The following is a 21,077-nucleotide window of genomic DNA, read 5'->3' as shown; positions in this document are numbered from 1 at the left end:
CTACTTTGGTGATGGGATGACTCCTCTCAAACCAGGTTTTAGACATATCACACAGTCAGGTGTGTCTGATGCTTTAAAATCTGAAAGCACACACAAATTCAGCCTTTCTTCACCTGGGTTCAGTGGAAGAGTAGAGTTCCGCCAAAGGTCGCTAGAGGTTTCTTGAGCAGTGACAGATTGATGCCTTGCTTGATAGCCTACGTATGGTTCTGGCAACAATGTCGCTCAGCAGAGTCAGTAGCATGGGATCATGAATATAAGAGGGCACTACCCTGAACACCAGTGTAACAGGAGGACATTCTTTCCACTAATCACCTGTGTAAGGGGGGGCCTTCTTCCACTGACCACCACTCCTACTGACCAACAGTGTAAAGAGGGCTCCTCTCTCACACATTGCTTATTATCATCATCATAAAGGATTTATATGGCACCAACAGTTTTGCACAACACTTTACAAAATGACGGGAGATGGTACAGTTACAATACATTTACATTTTAAAAGGAAGGATCAAATGATACAAAAAGGTATCCATTGTGGGGGATGAGATGATGAAGAAAGTAAAAGTATGGTTATTAGTTAGCGGCAGGATAGGTCTCTCTGAAGAGATGGGTTTTTAGGGATTGCGTAAAGGTAGATAGAGTAGAGGAGGCCAGAGGATGGGAGAGGCTCTGAAGTTGACAAGGGAGCTAGAGCAGGAAGTTTTGAGAAGAGCAAAGATAACTGTGTAGTTGGTATTTTCAGATGAGGATGGTGATATAGCTGGGGGAAGAGTTGTGGATGGTTTTGTAGGTTGTTGTTAGCATGTTAAATGGTATTCATCAAGTGGGTGTATACCAGTGGAAAGACTAGCAGACTATAAACAATTAGTAAGGTGGATGAGTCTGGCAGCAGTATTCTTGATGAACTGAAGAGGGGATAGCCTATGTAAAAGGTAGGCCAATGTGGTAATAGTTGAGGTGAAAGATAACCAGGGAGTGAATTAGTAGCTTTGTGGTGCTCTTGGTTAAGAAGGGACATATTTTGGAGATGTTACGGAGGTTGGGGCAGCAAGATTTTGAGAGCGATTGGCTGCGAAGAGTACAAAGACAAGTGTGTCTTGCCTGTAGTCAAGCATGGTGGTGGGAGTGTCATGTCATATATATATATATATATATATATATATATATATATATATATATATATACATACATACATACATACATATACACACAGTATCTCACAAAAGTCAGTACACCCCTCACATTTTTGTAAATATTTTATTATATCTTTTCATGTGACAAAACTGAAGAAATGACACTTTGCTACAATGTAAAGTAGTGAGTGTACAGCTTGTATAACAGTGTAAATTTGCTGTCCCCTCAAAATAACTCAACACACAGCCATTAATGTCTAAACCGCTGGCAACAAAAGTGAGTACGCCCCTAAGTGAAAATGTCCAAATTGGGCCCAAAGTGTCAATATTTTGTGTGGCCACCATTATTTTCCAGCGCTGTCTTAACCCTCTTGAAATTCACCAGAGCTTCACCGGTTGCCACTGGAGTCCTCTTCCACTCATCTATGATGACATCACGGAGCTGGTGGATGTTAGAGACCTTGCGCTCCTCCACCTTCCATTTGAGGACGTCCCACAGATGCTCAATAGGGTTTAGGTCTGGAGACATGCTTGGCCAGTCCATCACCTTTACCCTCAACTCCTTTAGCAGGGCAGTGGTTATATTGGAGGTGTGTTTGGGGTCCTTATCATGTTGGAATACTGCCCTGTGGCCCAGTCCCCGAAGGGAGGGGATCATGCTCTGCTTCAGTATGTCACAGTACATGTTGGCATTCATGGTTCCCTCAATGAACTGTAGCTCCCCAGTGTCGGCAGCACTCATGCAGCCCCAGACCATGACACTCCCACCACCATGCTTGACTGTAGGCAAGACACACTTGTCTTTGTACTCCTCACCTGGTTGCCGCCACATATGTTTGACACCCTCTGAACCAAATAAGTTTATCTTGGTCTCATCAGACCACAGGACATGGTTCCAGTAATCCATGTTCTTAGTCTGCTTGTATTCAGCAAACTGTTTGCGGGCTTTCTTGTGCATCATCTTTAGAAGAGGCTTCCTTCTGGAATGACAGCCATGCAAGACCAATTTGATGCAGTGTGCGGGGTATGGTCTGAACACTGACAGGCTGACCCCCCACCCCTTCAACCTCTGCAGCAATGCTGGCAGCACTCATACATCTATTTCCCAAAGACAACCTCTGGATATGACGCTGAGCACGTGCACACAACTTCTTTGGTCAACCATGGCGAGGCCTGTTCTGAGTGGAACCTGTTCTGTTAAACCGCTATATGGTCTTGGCCACTGTGCTGCAGCTCAGTTTCAGGGCCTTGGAAATCTTCTTATACCCTAGGCCATCTTTATGTAGCGCAACAATTCTTTTTTTCAGATCCTCCGAGAGTTCTTTGCCATGAGGTGCCACGTTGCACTTCCAGTGACCAGTATGAGAGAGTGAGGGTGATAACACCAAATTTAACACACCTGCTCCCCATTCACACCTGAGACCTTGTAACACTAACGAGTCACATGACACCGGGGAGGGAAAATGGCTAATTGGGTCCAATTTGGACATTTTTACTTGGGGGTGTACTCACTTTTGTTGCCAGCGGTTTAGACATTAATGGCTGTGTGTTGAGTTATTTTGAGGGGACAGCAAATTTACACGGTTATACAAGCTGTACACTCACTACTTTACATTGTAGCAAAGTGTCATTTCTTCAGTGTTGTCACATGAAAAGATAGAATAAAATATTTACAAAAATGTGAGGGGTGTACTCACTTTTGTGAGATACTGTAAATATATAAATATATATATATATATATATATATATATATATATATATATATATATATTAAACTATATATCTAGATATATATATATATATATCTATATATATAACTATATATATCTATATATCTATAGATATATATATCTCAATGATCAGTACATTTATATATTTGTGTGTGTGTATAAATAAAAGATGCTTGAGGTGGTGAGAATGAGGCAGTAACATGAATGAGGTTTTAGGCACAATAACGTTTAGCAAAGCCGCAAATTGACTGCAATTTAGCCAGTAAGGAGCACTATTCACTGCAGTCAATGACCAGCTTTGCAAGTCAGGGTGATGCTAAGCAAACGTTTTACTTACCAATACTTTGGTTAATCCCAGCATGCTTTGCCAGCGCCATCAGAAATCCATAAAAAGTAAGCCTTGGTGCACTGCTTACTATCTCTCCAATTAATGGTACAGGAGGGCAGGTACTGGAAAAAAATATAAACAATAGCAAAGTTAAAGCAAACTCCAGGCAAGCAAAAGCATTTCATAGATGAAAACAAGTAGAACTTTGTTGATTGGTATGGAGGTGCGCCCAGTACAACATTTTGCCACACTCCAGGGTAATATGTGAGAAGTTTATTGAAGGTAATAGTTCATAGATAGCAGGTAACACCAATGTGTTTTGGGGGCAATTGCCCCCCTCCCCCCTTCAAAGCTATTAAGTGGGGGAAACATAGACAGTGAAAAACATACAGTAAATATCTCATAATCCTCAAAACAATGAGATATTTGCCATATGCTTTCACTGTCTACAGTTCCCCCACTTAATAGCCCTGAGGAAAGAGAAGGCAATTACCCTGAAATGCGCTGGCTTTATCTGTTACCTGTGAACTATTACTTTCAATAATCTTTTCAAATACACCCTCAAGCGTGGCAATCCTTTGTTCTGGGTGCACTTCCATATCCATCAACACAATTCTTCCATGAAACTTAATTTTCGCCACTGTTAGAGAGGTAGCAGACAAAGACCTTAATAGGGTCCACCTACACTACACGTTCATTGGATTCAACCCCCCCCCCCCCCCCCCAGAAGGAAAACCGACCCCTGCATCCACCAATATCAATATAAAAAAAAAATTGGTCCAGCGCTGTCACACACAGACACACACACACAGAATAAAAACGAGAAGGAATGCAGGTTTTCAGCACTGGCAGCCAGAAGCTTCAAAATCAAGTGCAGAAAGAAGTATTGCTCCAACATGCCCTGTCCCCAAACCTTAACTTATGCTTGTTTATATGTTTTTTTTTATAACGATTAGGACAAAATACAATGAAAACATTTTTAACCAGGTATATTGCATATAAATATTTTATATTTAATTTTCAACCATCAGGAGGCGCTCCTTTGCTCTCCTTATTTTGGTTTGCTGGAAAAATATCTGTTGACAAAGCTCAATAGCACAAGATGAACCCACACACTCAGCTACATATGAAAAAAGCAGTCTCATCTCATCCACTCCATCCCTAGTACAAATGTAATTGCATTGCTTAAAGCCCAACTGAGGGCTATTTTTTTTATTTTTTACCTTTATATTTTAATGAAATATCCCCCCCAGTAAAAAAAAAACCCTAAATCAGGAGTAATCAGCCAAGAAAAGTGAGGACATACAATGAGAGCAGGGCATCATGTAGGCCATGTGACCTTTTTTTTTGTATGTAGCTCTTGCGCCTAACAGCCACGTATGGAAAGTAAGATTCTATAATGCATCCTGGCTGCCAAGTTGCCAAGTGCTGGAAAACTCCCTGCATTCCAGTACCTGGCACCACCTGTCGGACAGAGTGACCTCCTGCCCCATAGGGGTAGTATAATTCCAGCCTGACATCATTGGGTTGGAGAAAGCAGTTCAGGTAAGTAACCACTGAACACCAATAAAGGAGGATTATTATTGGTTACTGAGACCAAAAAATGAGAGTTATTATTACGGACACTAAACACCAATCAAAAGGGGGGGGTGGGGGTGGTTATTGTTTCTGGCACAGAGCCCAATGAAGGTGGGGGGGGGGGGGGGTATTGCTGCCACTCACTGTAGCCAATGAAGGGGGGTTATTTTTACTGCAAGTGAAGCCAATGAAGAGGGTTTTAATTGCTTCCTTTGCTCTGAACTTGTTTGAATTAACTTTATGTATTTTACTTTTGTAATGGCATATCTAAATATCTCCACCATTCTCTACCTTTCCATCACAATTTAGAAGAGAATTCTGAAGAGATGAGTTTACCAATTCTACTTTAATTGGAGCGTATCACTATGCAGGTCCATGCCTTGATACTAGCACAATATGTACTGGGAAAACTGGCCTTTAATTGGTTCTATTTTTTTATTTTATTTGGTGGGAAAAGCATTTACAACACTGAACATTTTTTGCTAGCAGGGTGCTTATTTTAAACATGCGCAGTGTTACCTTTGACCACTAGAGGGAGACATTTACATAAGAATGTTTTCAGACTTCCACTGAAGAGGGATTTCCCCGACCTATAATGTTGCAGAAAGTTTCCTGATATGTAAAGCTAATGACATTGCAACAGTTGCTTCATTCACCTTCCACCACACCATGGAATTATCTTTGGTGTTTTCCATTTATAAAAAAAAAGGCTTAATGAGATATTTCTTAACCACTTGACGTCTGGAAGGTTTACCCCCTTCATGACCAGGCCATTTTTTGCGATACGGCACTATGTTACTTTAACTGACAATTGCGCGGTCGTGCGACACTGTACCCAAATACAATCTATGCCCTTTTTTATCCCCACAAATAGAGCTTTCTTTTGGTGGTATTTGATCACCTCTGCGTTTTTTATTTTTTTAACGATGGACAATTTTGAAAAAAAAACAAACAAACAAAAAAAACAATAATTTTTGCTTTCTGCTATAAAACACATCCAATAAAAAAAATGTAAAAAATCGAATTTCTTCATCAATTTAGGCCAATTTCTATTCTGCTACATTTTTTTTGTTAAAAAAACCCCCAATAAGCGTATATTGATTGGTTTGCGCAAAAGTTATAGTGTCTACAAACTATGGGATATTTTTATTTATTTTTAGTTTTATAATTTTTTTTTTTACTAATAATGGCGGCGATCAGCAACTTAAAGCAGGACTGCAATATTGCGGCAGACATTCGGGCACTAATTGACACTTTATGGGAACCAGTAACACTAATATAGCCATTAGTGTTAAAAATATGCACTGTCACTGTACTAATGACACTGACTGGGAAGGGGTTCATATCGGCAGTGATCAAAGGGTTAAATGTGTGCCTAGCCTGTGTTTTACTACAGTGTGGGAGGTGCTTTTACTAGGGGAATGCATGGATCCATGTCTCCAATTTGCAGGGACACAAATTCCATCCCTTCCCTCCTGTCAGAGCGACAATCTGCCTTGTTTATATAGGCAGACCACTGTTTTGTCTCCCTGAAGGATGATTGGAGGGTGCCGGCAGACATTAAGTCCATGGTATCTGCCGATCGGCTCCCGCTGTGTGTAATCACAGTGGGAGCGAGCCGCTGGCGGCGCCTATGCATGCCCCCTACCCGCAAGAGTCGGATCACGTGTATATGCTATGGGGTGGACCTTAAGTGGTTAAGAAGGACAAACATATTCTTCTAGATTTTTTCTAAGATGTACAGTGGCTATACAAATTCTTCACACCCCTGTAAATGCCCATATTTTGAGATGTTGAAAAAAAAATCAGACCAAGATAACTGACTTGTGAATTCTGCTCACCTTTATTGTGATCTATAATCTGTGCAATTCAATGAACAAACTGAAATCTTCTGATCTAGTTGCTCTTAAGTAGGGGTAGGATACCTTAAAGAGGTGAAGATCTACCTGAACAACATGGGAGAAGTCAAAGATCACCAGGCACAGTGTAGCCTCCTCACATCTTATTCAAACCTCTAATTACCATACGACATGCGTGTCGCAATAGCGTGCATTGCACGGCAATCATGGGTTTAAATCAGGTGGTGAGGAAGCAACATATTGGCTCCTCACCACCTGTCAAACACACTCAGATCGCTTTTCAGGGGAGCAGGGGTATCTGCTGCACTTGTGAATGAGCCCTTAGTTGCATTCAGCAGCGTCACTCTTAGGGCTCGTTCGCATGTAAAGTGGAATTGTGGTTAAGTTGTGGTTTTATTGTCCTCAACCCCTACCCCCTTTAGCTGCTGGAGCAGAAGACATAGGTGTACACATGCCGCAGCAGGAATTAAGCCCCGTGTTGCTTTTTGTGGGTTCTATGGCCTGCCAAGCACGACCTATTCAAGTAAATGGGGCCACTCTGCAATTCCCCCGCAACCGCGTGCTTCCAGGGCCGTCTTAATAGCATTACAGGTCCCTGGGCAAAGTAATGCTCTGGGGCCCCTACAATGGAGACAAGCGGAGCTTCCCCTTTTGGGTGGAGCTCCGCATTAACTACATGAACAATCATTCTGTACAGCAAAGAAACAGTGGGAAAATACTACATACATAAAGTAACAAAGCTGTCCTGTGCATATAACATATCTGCTAGATTGCTGCCTCCCCAGCACTTTGACCCCTCTACACCCCAGATATCCCTCCAGCACTCTGACCCCTCTACACCCCACAAATCCCCCCAGCACACTGACCCCTCTACATCCAAGATATCCCCCCAGCACTCTGACCCCTCTACACCCCACATATCTCTCCAGCACTCTGACCCCTCTACACCCCAGATATCCCTCCAGCACTCTGACCCCTCTACACCCCAGATATCCCCCCAGCACACTGACCCCTCTACATCCTAGATATCCCCCCAGCACTCTGACCCCTCTACACCCTAGATATCCCCCCAGCACACTGACCCCTCTACATCCAAGATATCCCCCCAGCACTCTGACCCCTCTACACCCCACATATCTCTCCAGCACTCTGACCCCTCTACACCCCAGATATCCCCCCAGCACACTGACCCCTCTACATCCAAGATATCCCCCCAGCACTCTGACCCCTCTACACCCCACATATCTCTCCAGCACACTGACCCCTCTACACCCCAGATATCCCTCCAGCACTCTGACCCCTCTACACCCCAGATATCCCCCCCAGCACTCTGACCCCTCTACATCCTAGATATCCCCCCAGCACACTGACCCCTCTACATCCTAGATATCCCCCCAGCACTCTGACCCCTCTACATCCTAGATATCCCTCCAGCACTCTGACCCCTCTGCATCCCAGATATCCCTCCAGCACACTGACCCCTCTACACCCAAGATATCCCTCCAGCACTCTAACCCCTCTACATCCCAGAAAGCCCCCCAGCACACTGACCCCTCTAAAGCCCAGATATCAACCCAGCACTCTGACCCCTCTACACCCCAGATATCCCCCCAGCACTCTGACCCCTCTACACCCCAGATATCCCCCCAGCACTCTGACCTCTCTACACCCCAGATTCCCCCCAGCACTCTGACCCCTCTACATCCCAGATATCCCTCCAGCACTCTGACCCTTCTACACCCCAGATATCCCCCAGCACTCTGACCCCTCTACACCCCAGATATCCCCCCAGCACTCTGACCCCTCTACACCCCAGATATCCGCCCAGCATTCTGACCCTTCTACATCCCAGAAATCCCCCCAGCACTCTGACCCCTCTAAAGCCCAGATATCCCCCCAGCACTCTGACCTCTCTATACCCCAGATATCCCCCCAGCATTCTGACCCCTCTACACCCTAGATATTCCCCCCAGCACTGTTACCATATGTACCATAAATATACCTTGTATTGTGACCCCACTGCATCTCTGATGCCCCCCACACTGTGGCCTCTCTACATCCCTGATACCTCTAGCACTATAGCCACCCAAGATACCCCAAGCATTGCTACCCCCTATAGACCCCAGATCCCCCCTCAGCATTGTTTTCCCCCATACACCCTTAATATCCCCCAGCACCATTATTCCATCCATGTAGTACCCCCTTTTCCAGTAGAGATACAGTGCATGTAAACTTTTGACTATGTGCCCACCTCCAGCACTGGACTCACCTATACCAATCAAGCAGGCAGAAGGAGGGGCAGAGGAGGGAGCATCCAAGCCCTTCGGTGCAAACAGTGCTGGACAGCTGGGCTCACCATGACACCATCCACAATCCACAATGCTACTTCCGCAGGTGGGCTCTCAGTCCTGCCGACTCAGCAGTACCCACTCCAGCTCCTACCCCGCAGCCTTCAAGTCCTGAGCATTCAAGCTGCATGGGACGGGGTCAGAGCATCACTGGCGCTCCAGCCCCGCCCCTCCCTGCTGGCTGTGAAATAATAGGTATCGTTCTGCACAGCACGGTGCACCACTGCCGGCCTACCTCCCCTGTGTATCCATCACTCTGAGTGCCATCATGGGGCCCCCAATTTCCGGGCAGTGTGGGCTCAAGGATCAGCTGCTTTAGGGAAAGTACAGGGCCCCCCCATGCAGCTGGGGCCCCTTGGCATTGCTGAGTGTGATTTAAATAAGGGTTTATGAGATTTTACACAGTGTCCTAATTTTTGGGGAATTGGGGCTGTACTACCCCCCACCCCGTAAGGGAGTTCTAAGCCTACCCATTCATTTAATAACATCAGCATTTTATTATCAATAAAATTTGTGAGTGCTGCCTGTCTGCTGGCCATCTCTTTCCACAACTACCTGGATTCCCTGCATGCTTTGTATCATTTAATCGGCTGTTTGATTTCTAAGGACTACATATCCCATGGTACCTTTCTGCCTGCGAGCAGTGCTTCCTTTGCTGACTCCGCTTCCTGAAACTCCTCCTCTCAGCACCTCTGTAGTTCAGAGGGCAGGCTCTGTGAAATGTGTGACACTGCAGTGCCTGCTCACAGGACATAGTGACTACATGTCACAGAATTCAAGGAAGGAAATGTGGGGATCTTCACAAAGTTTACAAACTTCAAGATCATTCCCGATTAAAGCTGCATTCACATCTTGGCATTTTGAATCGTGGGCAGATTTGCCACGATTTCAAAGCGCTGAGGTGTTAATGACAAATCGCGCAAGCAAATCTGAGGTGCAATTCAGCACCTAAAATCGCGGTGCATTTCTGCTGTGATAAATTGTGCTGCAATCGCGGCAACCCGCATCGCATGAAGCATGTCGCCCAAAAGTAGCTCCTAACCTTTTTTGTGCAACAAGCTTCACGCAGTGCATGTTACCGCGATTGCAGAGCAACAATCGCGGAAGAACCCCACCGCTATTTTAGGTGCCGTTTAAATGAATGGCATCTCAAACGTGCTTTCTGCAGTTTGTCATTCACAGCTGGCCGCTTTGAAATCGCTGCAAATCTGTCCGTGATTCAACATGCCGAGATGTGAGTGCAGCCTAATAGCAGCTAGCTAGAAAGAATTAATATACAATGGGGAAAAGGAATAGATGATTTTACATGTTGATCCCACCCCAAAAGACCCGACCTGCTCCTTCAGTTTCTCTCAACTAAGCAAGAATGGTGTACCCCCGTTCCTGTAGCCTCCTGGGACAGTTACATCATGCATTTTAAGAGGCAAAGCCAGGCACACTACGCATGTGCTGTGCAGTCTCTGTCAAACTAAGCATGCGCTGTGCAGCCTCGGACACACTAAGCATGTGCTGTGCAGTCTCGGGCATGCTACGCATGTGCAGCATCAAGCCACTAGGGGGCCGGATGCAAGAACCCAGAAGACCGTGACCTCTGGGGGCAGAAGGCACACCGTGACCTCTGGGGCCACAAGGCACACCCTGACCTCTGGGGCCACAAGGCACACCCTGACCTCTGGGGCCACAAAGCACACCCTGACCTCTGGGGCCACAAGGCACACCCTGACCTCTGGGGCCACAAGGCACACCCTGACCTCTGGGGCCACAAGGCACACCCTGACCTCTGGGGCCACAAGGCACACCCTGACCTCTGGGGCCACAAGGCACACCCTGACCTCTGGGGCCACAAGGCACACCCTGACCTCTGGGGCCACAAGGCACACCCTGACCTCTGGGGCCACAAGGCACACCCTGACCTCTGGGGCCACAAGGCACACCCTGACCTCTGGGGCCACAAGGCACACCCTGACCTCTGGGGCCACAAGGCACACCCTGACCTCTGGGGCCACAAGGCACACCCTGACCTCTGGGGCCACAAGGCACACCCTGACCTCTGGGGCCACAAGGCACACCCTGACCTCTGGGGCCACAAGGCACACCCTGACCTCTGGTGGCAGAAGGCACACCCTGACCTCTGGTGGCAGAAGGCACACCCTGACCTCTGGTGGCAGAAGGCACACCCTGACCTCTGGTGGCAGAAGGCACACCCTGACCTCTGGTGGCAGAAGGCACACCCTGACCTCTGGTGGCAGAAGGCACACCCTGACCTCTGGTGGCATCAGTATCAAAAATGGGGATATGGGATCAGGTGGGCAGCAGTGAAGGAGCATGTTATCAGACACCGGGCATGCATTTTTTTTTTTTTTTTTTTAGGACAACCAGTGGTACAGGTGAGGGGGGGAGGAACCTAACGTTGGAGTGAAGTTCCTTTTTAATGACATGCATCCACTCACCTTTAAGTCACTGTGACTTCCAAACTCAAAAATCATGGAAAAAAAAATTCTAACTCCTTAAAATCATTCCCTATACTCCATGTTTAATTCAGCAGTCTAAGTGCTGCGGGTTGGCGGTGTGTTCACACGATGGTCCCGTGGCTCTTTATATACTGCTTATGTCATGACATGTACTAACAGGACACAGCCTACCTCGGCAAAGGAACTTTTCTAAATAAACAAAGCAACAAAACCACATGACAGGAATGCAGCACACAATACAATAAACGAGGGCTGAAGTCCTACAGAATATGTACAGTGTGAGAAAGCGATGCCAAGGCATCTCTGACAACAAAAGGAGCAATTCATCAGTGTTGCCGTGGCAACTAAACGTCAAAACTAATCCAGCATATTCAATGTAACTGAGCAAAGAACACATGGGAATATAAATGCAGTAACTGAAAAAAACAAATGCATACAAAAGGCTACATTACAGCTGTCATGTGAGCAAGTGGAGACAGGCAGGCACTGCAATGGTGAGTCACAGGCTAATGAAGAAGACCCGTCATTCCTCCATGAAGACAACATCTACTCTACATTAGTGGAGCAATGTTGTACAAGGATAAAGTACATTTAAAAAGCTATATTATATATTCTGGATGCAAATAAATGGAATTTTTTTACTCCCTGTAGAATCCTTTTCTCTACGTTCATTAAAGGACACAGCAAAGACCACTAGATCCTCTGGAGTAGGATGCTAGGGTCCTGCTAGTGGACAACTCCCATGACATCCCCCATCTGCTAGCACAGCCTCGGTTAGCGGTAAGCAGCAAAAGGAGAGAACATATAAAACTTTAAAGGGCGGGTGATGTGTCCTTCAATGAATGGAGAGAAAAAGATTTTACGGTAAATAAAAAAATCCCACATTCCTTTCCATTCATCGAAGGATATGGTGAAGATCAGTAGATTTTGACCGCCGGGATGTCCCCAAAGCGAACAGAAGAACAACTCAGCACAACAACATCACACCAGCGCCTGCAAAGACGCCACTACTGCACCCAAAACTGGCATCTTAGGAACCAAAAATGTCAACCTTATGAACCCCTTGAAAACTTAAAGGAAAAAAAAGAATCCCAGTACAGATTCTGACATTCTAATTCCTTGATGCTAGGCATAAAAATTAGACTGTTAGCAAATGGAGGCTTTCCACCAGCAGGGGCCACCTCTAGGAAGTCTTTCATATGATGTACCTAGAGTCCTACTCCTGCAGGTGGCGCTATAACCCAGTGGTCAAGATCCGCTGATCTTCGCTGTGTCCTTCAATAAATAGAAGAGAAAAAGGGATTGCATTCACTGGCTACAGTAATTACAAGTAATATTCACATACAGTTAAGCCGGCTATACACAAATTGATATTCTGTCAGTTCAGCAGGGACCGGTCAAATTTTGATCCATGTATGGGCTTGTATCCAAGTCAATCTTTTGATCGACTTGAGTACAACCAGCCTATTAGAATTGTTCTCTCAGGCAGCACAACAGGCTATAGCTGGCGGTGCTGATAAGTGTATTCTGATGGCGGGGAAAACTCCTCACTGTCAGAATACATAAGCGCAGCTGCAGGGATTTGAGTCATTTTCTTTTGTTCAACCCGTTAAGAAAAAAAAAGACTAATGTATGGCCAGCGATAGGAATAGTGGTCCTTTTTGACTGAACATTCAGATTCTTGCTTAAGGCCAATGACTGGCTATCTGCAGGCATTGAATGGGCATAGATAAGAAACAGGAATTACAGAGCATCCGGAAAGTATTCACAGAGCTTCACTTTTTCCACATTTTGTTATGTTACAGCTTTATTCCAAAAATGGATTAAATTCATTATTTTCCTCAAAATTCTACAAACAATACCCCATAATGTGAAAGAGGTTTGTTTGAAATCTTTGCAAATTTATTAAAAATAAAAACTGGGAAAAAAAATCCCATGTACATAAGTATTCACAGACTTTGCCATGACACTTAAAATTGAGCTCAGGTGCCTCCGGTTTCCACTGATCATCCTTGAGATGTTTCTACAACTTGATTGGAGTCCACCTGTGGTAACTTCAGTTGATTGGACATGATTTGGAAAGACACCCACCTGTCTATATAAGGTCCTACAGTTAGCGGTGCATGTCAGAGCACAAACCAAGCCATGAAGTCCAAGGAATTGGCTGTAGACCTCTGAGCCAGGATTGTATCAAGACACAGATCTGGGGAAGGGTACAGAAAAAATTCTGCAGCATTGAAGGTCCCAGTGAGCACAGTGGCCTCCATCATCTGTAAATGGAAGAAGTTTGGAACCACCAGGACTCTCCCTAGAGTGGGCCACAGCCAAACAGAGTGATCAGGGGAGAAGGACCTTAGTCAGGGAGGAGACCAAGAACCCGATAATCACTCTGACAGAGCTCCAGCAATTCTCTGTGGAGAGAGGAGAACCTTCCAGAAGAACAACCATCTCTGCAGAACTCCACCAATCAGGCCTGTATGGTAGAGTGGCCAGACGGAAGCCACTTCTCAGTAAAAGAGATAAGTGCAACAATTCGGGGCCACGCAGGACCCCTTCGTCAGGCAGGTGATAAAGTGTAACAGTGTCAAAGCAGAATATAAATACATCAGCCACCAATCAGAACATGTAAAAATTGATAAAAATGGCAACACCCCCACTCTGTGACATCATTATGACGTCAAATCCCGCCAAAAATGTTGTGGTTGAGGTCAGAGGAGAATGGGCAGACTGGGTTGGGATGATAGAAAGGCAACAGTAACTGAAATAATCACTCGTTACAACCAAGGTATGCAGAATACCATCTCTGAACACACAACACATCGAACCTTGAAGCAGATGGGCTACAGCAGCAGAAGACCACACCGGGTGCCACTCCTGCCAGCTAAGAACAGGAAACTGAGGCTACAATTCGCAGAGGCTCACCAAAATTGGACCATAGAAGATCGGAAAAACGTTGCCTGGTCTGATGAGTCTCGATTACAGCTCCGACATTCAGATGGTAGGGTTAGAATTTGGTGTAAACAACATGAAAGCATGGATCCATCCTGCCTTGTATCAACGGTTCAGGCTGGTGGTGGTGTAATGGTGTGGGGGATATTTTCTTGGCGCTTTTTAGGCTCCTTAGTACCAATTAAGCATTGTTTAAATGCCATGGCCTACCTGAGTATTGTTGCTGACCATGTCCATCAATTTATGACTACAGTGTACTCATCTTCTGATGGCTCCTTCCAGCAGGATAATGCACCATGTCACAAAACACAGATCATCTCACCACTGGTTTCTTGAACATGACAATGAGATCACTGTACTTCAATGGCCTCCACAGTCACCAGATCTCATCCAATAGAGCACCTTTGGGATGTGGTTGAATGGGAGATTCGCATCACGGATGTGCAACCGACAAAAACAATGTGATGCTATCATGTCAATAAGGACCAAAATATCTGAGGAATGTTTCCAACACCTTGTTGAATCTATGCCACGAAGAATTAAAGGAGTTAAATTCAAAAGGTTTATCATCTTAATGTATTCTATGCATTAAGATAAAAAGCCTTCTGTGTGCAGCAGCTGCCCCAGCACACCTAATACTTACCTAAGCCCCATCTCTGTCCAGCGATGTCCACCAGTGTCTCCGCCATCTGAGACTCTCCCTCCTGATTGGCTGAGACACAACAGTGGTGCCATAGGCTCCCACAGCTGTCAAGCAAAGTCAGTTAGTCAATCAGGAGAGAGAGGGGGTGGGGCTGGTCCACAGCTCTGTGTCTGAATGGACACAGGGATCGGTGACGCGGCTCAGGTGCCCCAATAGCAAGCTGCTTGCTGCGGGGGGCACTGAACAGGAGGGAGGGGCCAGTAGCACAGACGAGGGATCCGAGAAGAGGAGGATCCGGGCTGCTCTGTGCAAAATCTTTTCACAGAGAAGGTAAGTATAAGGTGCCTGTTATTTTTATTGAAAAAAAAAAAAACAAGGACATTACAATCACTTTAAGGCAGTTCTGAAGGCAAAAACGGGTCCCAGCTGGTACTAGCAAGGTGTACCTAATTAAGTGGCCGGTGAGTGTATATCTATTGGGTCTCCCCAAGCAAAATTTTGAACTAAAACCTTAACCAATTGGCGACCAGCCGCCGCAGTTTTACTGCGGCAGAATGGCACGGCTGGGCAAAACGAGGTTATGTTACGTCGCTTCACCTTTTGGCCACTAGTGTGTGCCCGACCCCGATGCGAGTGCCTGGCGGACGCAAAGACCATCGGGCTCCCGCGATCGCTCGTGACAGAGTTCTTTCAGGGGAAAGGAGACAGACTGCGTGTTCATACTATGTCTCCTCCTAGTCAATCCCATCCCCCCCACAGTTAGAAACACACATAGGGAACACAGTTAACGCCTTGATCGCCCCCCAGTTTTAACCCCTTCCCTGCCAGTGACATTTACACAGTAATCAGTGCATTTTTATAGCACTGATCGCTGTGTAATTGTCAATGGTTTCAAAAATGTGTCAAAAGTGTCCGATGTGTCCGCCATAGTGTCACAGTCCCGATAAAAATCACAGATCGCCGCCATTACTAGTAAAAAAAAAAAAAAATAATAATAAAAATGCTATAAATCTATCCCCTATTTTGTAGACGCTATAACTTTTGTGCAATCCAATCAATATACGCTTATTGCATTTTTTTTTTACCAAAAATATGTAGAAGAATACGTATTGGCCTAAACTGAGGAAAAAATTTGTTTTTTTGATAAAAAAAATTGGGATATTTATTATAGCAAAAAGTAAAAGTGTTTTTTCTCAAAATTGACGCTGTTCTTTTGTTTATAACGCAAAAAATAAAAACCGCAGAGGCGATCAAATACCACCAAAAGAAAGCTCTATTTGTGGGGAAAAAAGGACGTCAATTCTGTTTGGGTACAGCGTCACACGACCGCGCAATAGTCAGTTAAAGCGACGCAGTGTCGAATCGCAAAAAATGGCCTGGTCATTGAGCAGCCAAATCTTCCGGTGCTGAAGCGGTTAAAGAAAAAAAAAAAAACCACAACAGGAAAAGGCCTACCTTTGATACCTTTGACCCCTTCTGGCTTGCTCTTTTAAATGCGGGTGACGCCAATCAGCCTTACCACAAACTGAACTTTCTGAGGATCTCAAATCTTGTAACAATGAGCTCCTGCATACGACTTCACTCAGCCTCACCACTGGGACAGGTGTGGATCTCAAATCTTACGATAATGTAGTCTTGTAAAATGTGGAATCCTTAGCCGTCAGCTAGGTGAGCATCTAGTCCAGGTATAAGTTAATATGCATCTTCTGCTATTTTTTTTTTATTACCAAATTTTGCACTGGGGGTTATATATTTTTTGTTGTTGTTGCAAGGTCTGCTTTAACACTCTAATAAATAATGCACTCAGCAGGGTCAGTGCTCCTGCCTGGAAGAAGAATGGTTGGGGTGATAACGATAACTCTCCGTGAAGGAGGCTCCAAGTCACATCCACTTTGATGTGAATAGTAATCCCTCAAAAGCCACAGAAGATGAAAAATGAGCCATTCATTGTTAAAGCACAAAAGCCCAGATCGGCTTATAAAAGGGACCCTTGCAAAATAGTTACTGTCTCCACTGGTCTTTAGGTCTGCCATTACTGTAAATAATTTATCTCTGTGTCCTCATGGCTTAAAAGCAGTAATTGTTCTTCTCCTCGGCTTTCAAAACACTTCATATACCCGCCATACACATTGAATAACAGGCAAGTTCTTAGAGCGATATACTGACAAGGCTCTCCCCTGAGGGCCCAGCTACAATCAGCAATCTGATCACTAAGAATTATAGCAAATCCTCGGTAGGAATCTGTGCCCTGGAAATAGGCCCCTTCTCCACCCCACCTCTCCCAGGTGCAGGGTTTACAATGAGCACCTAAGGGACACCACAGCTATGTGACCCAGGTATTTACTCAGCACATCAACACACCCATGGGAAGAATGTACCAGGCTCATAGACCGCAGTAAGAATACATGCACAACACAGTGCTGCCCTGGAGTGGTGCTACTTCAACTACATTAGACATTACAGCAATAATGACAGAATTACAGATGTACATAACACGCCATGCTTGTTAAAGGATAAGCTCTTCTTTAGACAATTAACACATAATAGCTCTTCCAATAGACAGCCTGTATGGTGCTAGTATTTACAGAAAATGTATGGTACAGTACCTGCCCGCAAGATTGTGTTTCTAGCGTGATCCCATCGCGCTGGTTTTCGGCGACAGGGTACTGTGCATCTCCTGCTGGCTGCAATAGGAAAAACACATTTTCCTATTGCAGCGATCGCGAGAGAGAATTCCCCTCCGAGAGCATACCAGGCCCTTAGGTCTGGTATGGATCTTAATGGGAACCCCCTACGCTGAAAAAAAGGCATGGGGGTCCCCCCACAAAATCCACACCAGACCCTTATCCGAGCACGGAGCCCGGCCAGTCAGGAAAGGGGGTGGGGACGAGCGAGCGCCCCCCCACCCCAAAGCACCTTGTCCCCATGTTGATGAGGACAAGGGCCTCTTCCCGACAACACTGGCCGTTGGTTGTCGGGATCTGCGGGCGGGGGGCTTATAGGAATCCGGGATCCCCCTTTAATAAGGGGGCCCCCAGATCCCGGCCCCCCACCCTATGTGAATGAGTATGGGGTACATCATACCTCTACCCATTCACCTGGGGGGAAAAAAGTGTCAATAAAAAAAACACACTAGACAGGTTTTTAAAGTAATTTATTAGGCAGCTCCGGGGTTCTTCTTCCGACTTCGGGGGTCTCTTCCGACTTCTCCGCTCTCTCCGGCCTCTTCTCCCGGTGTCCGGTTCTTCTCCCGCTTTCCGGCCTCTTCTCTCGCTCTCCGGTTCTTCTGCCGGGCTCCTCCGCTATCTTCTGCTCTTTTGCCGCTCTTTTGCTAGCGTTGGCCTGGTCTTCTCTGTTGTCTTGTTCCCTCCTCTCTTCTTCCGATGTTGACACGAAGCTCTCTCCTGCTGTAATGCCGTGTGCGAGGTGCGCAACGACTTATATAGGCATGGGGCGTGGTTACCGGGTGATGTCACCGGTGACCCCGCCCCTTATGATGTCACAGACCCGGGGCAGGGCGCCCCCCTGCCCCAAAGCGCCCACCCCTTCATGTTGAGGGCATGTGGCCTGGTACAGTTCAGGAGGGGGGGGGGGGGGGCGCTCGCTCGTCCCCTCCATTTCCTGACCTGCCGGGCTGCGTGGGGGTCTGGTATGGATTTTGGGGGGGATCCCCACGCCATTTTTTCGGCGTAGGGGGTTCCACTTAAAATCCATACCAGACCTAAGGGCCTGGTATGCTCCTGGAGGGGAACCCATGCCGGTTTTTTATTTAAAATTTGGCGTGGAGATCCCCCTCATGATTCATACAAAACACCTGTCGGCAATGCTTGTCGCTCATCACGAAAGGAAAAGCACATTTTTCCTTTCCCGGCGCTGGCTCCCGCGACGGGGATCATAGGTGTCAAATCTCGCCGATAACAGCGGCGAGATTGACACAATATCATGGTCACATTATGATAAGTGTATGGTTAATGTTAACTAGTGTAGACTTCAAAGTGGTTCTAAAGGCAGAACGTTTTTTTTTACCGTAAAAGAGAAGAGAATGAGAGAATTTTTTTGTTTGTTTTTTTTTTGTTTTAAATCATACTTACAGTGCCTTGCAAAAGTATTCACCCCCCTTGGCTTTTTACCTATTTTTTTACATTACAGCCTTTAGTTCAATGTTTTTTTAATCTGAATTATATGTGATGGATCAGAACACAATAGTCTAAGTTGGTGAAGTAAAATTAGAAAAATAGATACGTAAAACTATTTTTCAGAAATAAAAAAATGATAATTGGCATGTGCGTATGTATTCACCCCCTTTGTTATGAAGCCCATAAAAAAGCTCCAGTGCAACCAATTACCTTCAGAAGTCACATAATTAGTGAAATGATGTCCATCTATGTGAAATCTAAGTGTCACATGATCTGTCATTACATATACACACCTTTCTGTAAGGCCCCAGAGGCTGCAACACCTAAGCAAGAGGCACCACTAACCAAACACTGCCATGAAGACCAAGGAACTCTCCAAACAAGTAAGGGACAGTGTTGTTGAGAAGTACAAGTCAGGGTTAGGTTACAAAAAATATCCAAATCTTTGACGATCCCTAGGAGCACCATCAAATCTATCATAACCAAATGGAAAGAACATGGCACAATAGCAAACTCACCAAAACTCATGGAACATGCAAGGAGGGCATTAATCAGAGAGGCGGAGACCTAAGGTAACCCTGGAGGAGCTGCAGAGTTCCACAGCAGAGATTGGAGTATCTGTACATAGGACGACAATAAGCCGTACGCTCCATAGAGTTGGGCTTTATGGCAGAGTGGCCAGAAGAAAGCCATTACGTTCAGCAAAAAACAAAATGGCACGTTTTGAGTTTGCGAAAAGGCATGTGGGAGACTCCCAAAATATATGGAGGAAGGTGCTCTGGTCTGATGAGACTAAAATTGAACTTTTTGACCAAAGAAAACGCTATGTCTGGCGCAAACCCAACACATCACATCACCCAAAGAACACCATCCCCACTGTGAAACATGGTGGTGGCAGCATTATGCTGTGGGGATTTTTTTCAGCAGACGGGATTGGGAAACTGGTCAGTTGAGGGAAAGATGGATGGTGCTAAATACAGGGATATTCTTGAGCAAAACCTGTACCACTCTGTGTTTGATTTGAGGCTAGGACAGAGGTTCACCTTCCAGCAGGACAATGACCCCAAGCACACTGATAAAGCAACATTTGAGTGGTTTAAGGGGAAACTTGTAAATGTGTTGGAATGGCCTAGTCAAAGCCCAGACCTCAATCCAATAGAAAATCCGTGTCAGACTTAGAGATTGCTGTTCACAAGCTCAAACCATCCAAGTTGAAGGAGCTGGAGCAGTTTTGCAAGGAGGAGGCAAGCTCATAGAGACTTATCCAAAGCGACTTGGAGCTGTGATAGCCCTACTTGGAGCTGTGTGGCTCTTTGCTCGACCCCCCCACGCTCACAGGGGCGCTGGGCAGTGGAGAGGGAGGGCTGCACCTTCACCGTGTGCTATAATGGCATAAGTAAGGATGGGCTCAGGCATGTTCGCAGCTCCACATGCCCGAGCCTACCAGGAAGCCTACACTGCGCATCGCTAATCACAGGCAGTGAGACATTTCCCGATCAGCGGCTGCAGAGATCGGGAAATGTCTCACTGCCTGTGATTAGCACTGCGCAGTGTAAGATTCCTGGTAGGCTCAGCATGTGGAGCTGCGAAAACGCCTGAGCCCATCCTTAGGCATAAGGGTTAAAAGGAGGAACCATAGTTGCCAGCAGGGAACACAATATTTAACACACCTGCATGCTTAAGAGACAAGGATAACGTTTTTTCTTATACATATTGACCTATTTTTATTCTGTTCGGTTCAGTCAGATAACCCTGCAGCCACGGATCCCCTGTGTCAGTGAGCAGCAGCTGCAGGGGAGAAGAGGGAGTGCTGAAAACAATTGGGATAGGGGAGCCTATGGGTGACATTATAACTCCCAGAATTCACAGCTGTTTTTGAGCCAGAGCTACAGGATCACTTGA

The 21,077-nt window shown here is 45.8% G+C and overlaps 1 protein-coding gene across 7 annotated transcripts in view; it reads right to left on the bottom strand.

The window, feature by feature from the left end:
- CSTPP1 (centriolar satellite-associated tubulin polyglutamylase complex regulator 1) overlaps positions 1-21,077 on the bottom strand; it is a 298,540-nt gene that overhangs the window by 6,670 nt on the left and 270,793 nt on the right. For all 7 annotated transcript variants that reach the window (XM_073604331.1, XM_073604333.1, XM_073604326.1 and 4 more), the window contains one exon: positions 3,201-3,313. In XM_073604331.1, the coding sequence (XP_073460432.1) occupies positions 3,201-3,313 (113 nt within the window). The remainder of the gene's footprint in view (positions 1-3,200; positions 3,314-21,077) is intronic.

The sequence above is a fragment of the Aquarana catesbeiana genome, linkage group LG11 (assembly GCF_042186555.1).
Source record: "Aquarana catesbeiana isolate 2022-GZ linkage group LG11, ASM4218655v1, whole genome shotgun sequence".
Lineage (NCBI taxonomy): Eukaryota > Metazoa > Chordata > Amphibia > Anura > Ranidae > Aquarana > Aquarana catesbeiana.
This window is presented reverse-complemented; position numbering and strand designations above follow the sequence as displayed.